Raw genomic sequence first — 8203 nt, forward strand, 5'->3', positions numbered from 1 at the left:
TAAAGCAAGCAAACAAACAAACAAAGGAACTAGCATGGCTGTACTGTGACTTATGCTAGGTGAGGAAGACAATCTAAACGTCCCTAGATGGGGATCTGGCCAAGGATGTTGAAGTCAGGGTGAAGTAAAGGTCAGAAGACAACTTGCTGGAGTTGGTTCTCTCCTACTATGTGGGTCCTGGAGAGTGAACAAGAACCTGCCCTCAAAATAAAAGGTGAGGAGAAAAGGGAGCAGCATGTGGGCAGATTTCCGGGAATACAGCTCAGTGGTAGATCACTTATGCATGGTGCACAAGACCCTAAATTCAATCCTAAATACAGCCAAGGAGGGAAGGAAGGGATGGTGGAACTAATTTACTTCTGCTTTGGAGGCAGAAGCAGGAGGACCTCGTGTTCCAGGCTAACCTGGGCAATATAATGAGAATCGATAAGTCTAAGTAAACAAGCACATGAAAGGCTGGACTGTGGCTGAGTAGATAGAGTACCTCCTTGGCATACACCAGGCAGTAGTTGTGTGGGTACTGAACCCCAGTACTACATAACCTGGACATGGTACTGAATCCCTGTAATCAGCACTTGAGGTGAAGGCAGAAGTATCAGAAGTTCAAGTTCAAGGCCAGCCTGGGCCTCATAAGACCCAAAACAATATAGATGAGGTCAGTTCAGGCTGGGACTCAGGTCAGTGCCATGCCCAGCCATCACCAGGGAAGCTTCTTCTTGCTGTAGATGGGAACTAACATAGTGCTCCACAATTGGACAGCGTGCAGTGAGTGAGTACATGACTTAAAAGTGATGTCTTCATTAGTCCTCCCCTCCCCGGGTTCAGGGAGTTCTGAGGAAGAGGAGGCAGAAAGATGGTAAGAGCCATCAGAGATGGAGGACACCAAGGAAGCAGTGTCTTCCGACACAAGATTGACACTTAGGAAGTCACAGGCTGTGCCTGCATGGTCCAAGTCAGTTGGGATTCCAGTGCTGAGAGGGAGAACTCAACACGAGCTCCCATCCCTAGCCAAGAAGCTATCTCTAACTGATATCCACTTGCAAAAGGAAAATTAGTCTTCTGCAAGGGAGTCTCAGTGGGTGTACTAGCCACACTTTAGGGCAGGCCCCTTGTGTTGTAGATGGCCAACACAAAACAATCACAATTGTGATCACAGGGATTCAATACCAGGTTCAGGGATTTGTGTTTTTGTTGATTTTTCTGTCTCATGTTGCTTTGTTTGGGCATTTTTTTGGTCTTTCTTTCCTTTTGCTTATATATTATGGTTACTGATTTTGTACTTTGATGGGTTGTGCTGTTATGAATGTGTGTGTATCTGGTGGTTTTGTCATTGTTGTTTTGTTTGCATGTTTGCTTTCTAAAGAGAGAAAGAGAAAGGGCATGGAGCAGGGTGGGTGGGGAGGATCTAGGGACTTGGCAGTGGTGAGAAACCATGATCAGAGTATATTGTATGAAAAAATCTTTTCAATAAAAAATATGGTGTTCCTTTCAGCAATGCATATACTAGAATTAGAAAGATACAGAGCTTAGCACAGTCCCAGTGAAAGGATGACACACAAATCTGTGAAACACTTCTTATTTTAAAAGGGGAGGGGCTGTAGAGATGGCTGAGCTGTTGTAACTCCAGAGGGATCAGATGGTTCTGGCTTCCATTCATGCACACATACCCCCCCACACACAAAGGGGGGTCCAGTGGAGAACAGGAAGAGAATCAATGGGAGTGCGAGGGAGCTAAGGAATACAGTGTATTTGTGTGTGTGTGTTGAATATAGTAAAAATACATTGTGTACATGTGTGAAAATGTCATAATGAGCTAGCTGGGTAGTGGTAACATACATAATGTAAATCCCAGCACTCTGGAGGCAGAAGCAGGTGGGTCTCTGTGAGTTCGAGGCCAGCCTGGGGCCTTCAGAGTGAGTTCCAGGACAGCTAAGACTTTAGGAGAGACCCTGACTTAAAAAACAAACAAAAAAGTCATAAACCAATTATTACATATAGATAATACATGCTGACAAAAACATTAAAAATAAATAAGCAATACAATGAAAATAGAAAAAACCTGTGAGACCCTATCTCAAAAAATTGATATTGACATGGACACTGTATTTGCATATGCATTTACATGCATATGTCTAAACGTTTGTATATAACACATGAGTTTATCCAAGTAATAATAACTATTCCTGTAAGTGTAGACTCTTGTAGAATGCTTGCTTCAGTTGAGCAAAGCCCTGATTTTGATCCTCAGGACTGAAAGAAAAAAATGAAAAGCCTGTATCAGGAAGTAGAGAAATGCCATGCTACACAGAGGTGGCATGGCGGGGCTGGGGCCATTGGGAGCTGGACATCCTTGTCCTGCACAAGTCCTGGCCCCAAGTCTCAGGCTCTGGGTCTCAGTGACACAAACCTGGAGCTGAATGTGGTCCTGGCGAATCTAAACAGTTAAGGGACAATGGTACACACTGCCCAAGCCCACAGGGTATAAGCATGGTCTCCTTGGCAAAGCTGGGAGTATCTTAAGTGTGCCTTCTCTGTGCTGAGCAGCCATGAAGACACAGACAGCCCAGCACCTTCTGGAGGAGGGAGATGCTGGAAGATGATCAGAGGAGAAGCAGGACATGCGGGAGGGGAAAGGGGACATTTTTAAACTAGATCTTGCAAAAGCCAAAACTTAGAGTCAAAGACAGGAGATAATTGAGGACCACTAAGACAAACTGCACTGGTCCAGACTGCTGTCAGATCTGGGGAGGCCTTAAGAGGCCCAAGTGAAGAGCGGGGAGTTCGCTGAAAACAGAACTGCTTACAGTGCTGGGCAAGGGAGGTGCCAGGAGGCACAGGGATGGATGTAGTAGTGAGTGAGTCAGTAGAGAACCTGGCTAGGATCAGCAACTGTCATGAGAGGAAGTGTGAGCACAGAGGCTGCAGCCTCAGTGACTCAGAGATGCTGGGACCATGAGAGAAACCAGACTGTATATGTGGTGGTGGAGCCAAGGCCACCAAATCAGGCTTCTTTGCCCCACAGTCCCAAGAGGCCTTGGGACAATTTGACAATCTCTACTCAAGAATACTTCATTTTGCAAATAAGGAAACTGAGTTACAAGAAAAGGAAAATGAGCTGGTTTGTGAGTTCTGTGCTAGGCAGGACTATAAAGAGAGGTCCTGTCTCAAAAACAAAACAAAACAAATTCAAAGTATTTGCCTGTGCTGATGGGTGTCAGGACTTGAACTTTTAATCTTGAAGTTGAGTCTCTCTCCAGCCTAGAAAGGAGCATGCCAGGTGCTTAGGGTAGCAGCTAGCCATGGATATATCTGTCATAACACAGCTTACCACCTCCACCTAAGGAAAGAAGGAAACAAAAGAAGGTGGCTGGTGCTCTGAGGGATACGAGGCTTTTTTGGCTAAAACTGAACTTGAGGTTACCTAAGGTTTCACTTGGCTACTTGGCTAGTATTTCTGTCCCTCAGTGATGCTGACACACACACACACACACACACACACACACACACACACACACACAACCTGTAGTTTGCTGGAGAGGGACCTGGGCCCCAGTGGATTGGGAAAGGGATAGGTGCTCACCTGGTCCAGCAGGTGCCCAGCAGGTGCCCAGCAGGTGCCCAGCAGGTGCCCAGCAGGTGTCCTAGGTGTACCTCTGAAACACTTGTATAGAATGCCACCTATACACCTAACTCTATGCTGCTCCTCTAACCACTTAGTTACATATTACCTTCTTTTGTCTCCAGACCACAGTTTCCTTAAGGCAAAATAAGTTTAAAAATAAGTTTTGGTTTTCCCCAAAATACTCTTTAAAGTGCCTCCTAGTTCCCATCCTTGGATTCCCACCCCCCTCCAAGCCTTCTGCCAGTGAACCCTCATGGACACAAGATTCCTGGGGCCAAACCCCTATTTAGATTATCCACAGCCAGCACCCTAACCTGCAGTAGGTATGTATGGTCAAGGATGAATACTGGTCCTACCAACCAAAGGCCACAAACTTTGGCCAGTGGTTGAGTTTTAACGCTGTATAGGTTTTCCTTGGTATTCAAACTGGGGTGACATTCCCCAGGCAGACCCTGGGTCCTGAAAACTGTTCAAAGAGTAGGAGCAGAAAGGCTAGAGGGCTTGAGATTGTCCTAGAGCCCCGAAGCCGAGCATCATACTCTAGAAAGGAGGGGGAGAAGGGAGGGGCCACACCTACCTGATGAGGTCATGGGAAAGCAGCTCTGGCGCTGACACCTGGGGAAACCCGTTTCCAGGCTGCTTCCCACGCTAGCTCTCCTGGGAACCAAGTAAACCAAGCCCCGAGCAGGGAGCCCCACACCTGTTTCCCCTAGTCCAGTTCCCATCACACCGTCCCATCTGATCCAGCTCCCACCCTTTCACCAAGCCTCAGTTCCTAAACCATCTACCAAGGCTGTAGGGCCTTGGCAAAGGTTATGAAGGGGCACTGGGCTGACCACTCCAGGAAACCACAGACAGCAGCTTCAGAAACAGAAGGTTTTATTTGCAGACTGCATAGCTCACCTTCTAAGCTCTGACCTTGGAGAAAGGATGACCCTGCCCCTTCCTCCTTGGGGCTCTTATTTGCAGCTCCTCCCCCTCCCTTTGCTGGGCCTTACTCTCACTTCCTGCCCCTCTGCTAGCCCAGCCAGTTTGGGCAGTGCCTGGGGAGCCCAGAGACCCAGTTCTTCCCAGGGAGCAGTCCTGTCCTCCCTGGCCTTGGGGCTTGAGGGCAGCCCAGGTACCAGCCTTCTCCACAGCTGTCCACCCTTTCTTCTTGTCTTCCTCCTTCCAGGCCCAGGCCTCTAATCTGCCTCCTGTCCACCACTGCCTCACTTTCTGTTTTCCCTCTCAATCTCTCACTGGCCTCTTCTTCATACCCCATCTCAAACGTCTTCAAATCAAGGCTGACCAGCCGCCAGCCCTCCAAGATGCCCCACTGTTTTCCTTGCTTCATCACACCTGTGCTAGGAAAGGGGCCTGCATTCAGCCAAACTGACCTGTGGCCTCAGGATAAGAAACTGAGAATTACATCCCAAGCTGCTTAGCGATACTGACACTGATGGAACTATCCCATGAAAATCAAAGTGCTGGGATTTTCCTGTGAGTCTTGACCAAAGAAATCCAAATCAGCCAGTCCTTGCACAGGACAGAGGCTCATCCTGGCTTACCAGAGTATACAGCTTTGAGGCCCATGTCCCCTGTGTTCAATAGAGAACTGAGTCCCAGGGGTTGGCCAGGCCCTGCTAGTACCCAATGTCTCAGGGTCAGAAGTCTCAGGCTACCTGCCTATCTCTTGCACTGCCATAGCTGCTCAAACAAAGCAGAAGAACTTCTTCCAGCGACAGCGAGAGAGCGTGCGCACACCTTTTGCATTCAGTTTCTTCTCCAGGCGGGCTTTGTGCTCAATCGCACTGAGAATGGCCGAGTCGAACACCTCCTTCAAGTTCTTCTGTGTCAAGGCCGAGCACTCAAGGTAGCAGCAGGCCCGGATCTTCTCAGCCAGACCCTGGGCTTGGGGTTGGGGTACTGGGCCCTCCCGGCCTCCTTGGTCCAACTGAATTAGTACATTGACATCGTCCCTCAGGTCAGCCTGAGTGCCCACTAGCAACACAGGTGCTTGGGGGTTGTGAGTGCGGATCTCCGGCAGCCATTTTTCTGTTATGTTTTGGAAGGAGCTGGGCTGCACCACGCTGAAGCAAGCCAGAAAGACATCGGTATCGGGGTAGCAGAGAGAACGAAGCCGGTCAAAGTCCTCCTGGGGTGGCAAAGCTAGTCGTTAGCAACATCATTCCCTCCACGTTGGAGCCAGAATCTGCTTCTCCCTTGGGGGTGGAGACCTAAAAGTGCTAAAGCCCAAGGTCTGCTCCATTCCTGCTCCATGCAGGGATCCTCCCAATCCCCATTCCTCTCCAACCCTTTGCCCAAGGAAGGCTACACCCAGGTTCTCACCTGCCCTGCGGTGTCCCAGAGCTCGATTCGCACAGGGGCTCCATCTACCAGGACTTGAACTGCAGAGGTGGGGAGGGGAAAGCATGACTTAGGCACAGCATCCTAGTCCCTCCAGACAGGCCTCACCAGCACCACCTCGGGGCCTGCTCCTGGGGTCTTCCGTGCCCTCCCGCCATTAGGCTACTGAATGCACAACCCTACCCAGCCTGAGGGGCCCCGGGGCTATAAAACATACCGGAGAAGGTGTCTAGTGCTGTAGGCCGATAGCGCGCGGGGTACCCATTGCAGGTGTAGCTGACGATGAGGCTGCTCTTGCCCACCGCGCCATCGCCCACCAGCACGCATTTGATGCCCAGTTCTGGAGGGGCGCTGCGCCGCCGCGGAGGAGGGGTCGAGGCCGGGAGAGGCGGTGGCTCGGCCTCGCTCAGCTCCCGCGGCGGCATGGCCCTCTCCCGGGGTAACAGAGGGGCCAGCCCGGACCAGGCTCCGCGGCGCTCGGGGAAGCAGGTTCCGCAGCCGGACGCTGACAATCTGTCCAAGCTGGGCACGCCCGCTAGAGGCTGACAGAAGGTATATATGTTGGGTCCCGCCCACCTCATCTGCATGTCCCTAGTGCCCCGGACCCCGCCCACCAACCTGGAACCTCCCTCTGCAGAATACCAAGGAATAGCAAAGCATCCAGAGAAGAAAGGGATATGAAAACCTGGCTCCACAAAGGTACAAGGACAAAGACCCAGCATATGATACTTTGGTAAATTCACAATTTATTGTTAGTAGAAAGATGCAACTACAGAATTCATAATACAGTATGTTCAAATTTAACACATCACATTCAATCTTTTCTAAGTTAAAAACACTTTTATACACAGATTACAAGTAATTAAAAATTACTATACTGACATTTATACAAATATTAAACACCAGTATAGTAATTTTATTAATAAAGTATTTTTAATCTACTGAGATTGAAGCTGAGAATGTGGCTCAGAGTGCGTGCCTAGCATGTAAAGCCCTGGGTCTGATCATGGTACACTGGTATAATGGTGCATTCCTCTAATCCCAGCACCCTAGAAGGATCAGAAGTTCAAGGCCATCTTCTGTTGTACGGAGTCACGTGAACTCTAATGTGAGACCCTATCTTAAATAAACAAATACCACGGCATGGTGGCTGGTCCACGTCTTTATTCCCAGCACTGGGGTGGCAAAAACAGAGGCAGGAGCAGAAGCATAACTTGATCTACATAGTAAGTTCTAGGCCAGTCAGGACTAGAATGAAACTCTGTCTCTAGTCCTGAAACAAACAAACAAAAATATATATACACACATATATTATAGGAGCTGGTGATGTAATCTGTAGTAGAGTGCTTGCCTAGCATACATGAGACCCTATGTTTAATCTCTCTCTCTCTCTCTCTCTCTCTCTCTCTCTCTCTATATATATATATATATATATATATATATATATATATACACACACATACATGCATACATACACAAACATACACACACACATACATATGGTCTGAAGAGATGACCAATGGTCAATGAACTTCTATATAAGTTAGAACAGCCATTCAGACAAAAGGTGTGGAACTTCACATTGGATTTTATACTTTCATTATCAAATATATTTTTGAATATTTTAAAGATTTATTTTTATGTGTCTAGGTGTCTTGTCTACAAGTATGTCTATGTACCAGATACATTCAGTGCCCATGGAGACCAGAACAGAATGTCAGATCCCCTGAACTGGAGTTATGGAAGGTTGTTAGCAGTCATAAGGTGGCTGCAAACTCAGGTCCTCTGAAAGAGCAACAAGTGTTCTTAACTGCTGGGACATTTCTTCAGCAACCCCACCATACATTTGAATACAAATTCCCAAAATATCTTCTGCTATCCTTTTTAAATAATGATTTTACTTGTAATTAAGTGTATCTTACATGGGCATAAATATGTGCATGTGAGTACAGTGTCTGAGGAGACTAAGGATAGCCTGAGATGCCCTGAAGCTGGAGTTACATACAATTATTAGGCTGCCTGGGTGAGTGCTGGGAACTGAACTCAGGTCCTCTAGAAGGCAGCATGCACCTTTAACTACTGAGCCATCTCTCCAGCCCAGTACCTAGTATTATCACTAACAGAAAAACCCATCATAATTACCCATTTGCGGATGCTGTTTCTGGGCCAACTACTGTCGTTGGACTTTAAGGAACTTACAGACTCAGCCTTAGGAAGGTCAACTAGAGAGCA

At 48.0% G+C, this 8203-nt stretch overlaps 1 protein-coding gene and 1 non-coding gene across 2 annotated transcripts; one reads left to right on the plus strand and one right to left on the minus strand.

The window, feature by feature from the left end:
• Nucleotides 1-1479: 1479 nt before the first annotated feature.
• Nucleotides 1480-1583, plus strand: LOC117704893 (U6 spliceosomal RNA). Its single transcript, XR_004606397.1, has one exon. It is a non-coding gene; the product is annotated as a U6 spliceosomal RNA (small nuclear RNA).
• A 2901-nt stretch (nucleotides 1584-4484) lies between these two features.
• Nucleotides 4485-6507, minus strand: Rhov (ras homolog family member V). Its single transcript, XM_034495265.2, has 3 exons — nucleotides 6189-6507; nucleotides 5954-6012; nucleotides 4485-5759 (listed from the first exon to the last, which is right to left on the minus strand). The coding sequence occupies exons 1-3, from the start codon at nucleotides 6394-6396 to the stop codon at nucleotides 5316-5318; spliced, it is 711 nt and encodes a 236-aa protein (XP_034351156.1). The 5' UTR covers nucleotides 6397-6507; the 3' UTR covers nucleotides 4485-5315.
• Nucleotides 6508-8203: the final 1696 nt, after the last annotated feature.

Source organism: Arvicanthis niloticus, chromosome 2 (assembly GCF_011762505.2).
Source record: "Arvicanthis niloticus isolate mArvNil1 chromosome 2, mArvNil1.pat.X, whole genome shotgun sequence".
NCBI classification, from domain to species: Eukaryota; Metazoa; Chordata; class Mammalia; order Rodentia; family Muridae; genus Arvicanthis; species Arvicanthis niloticus.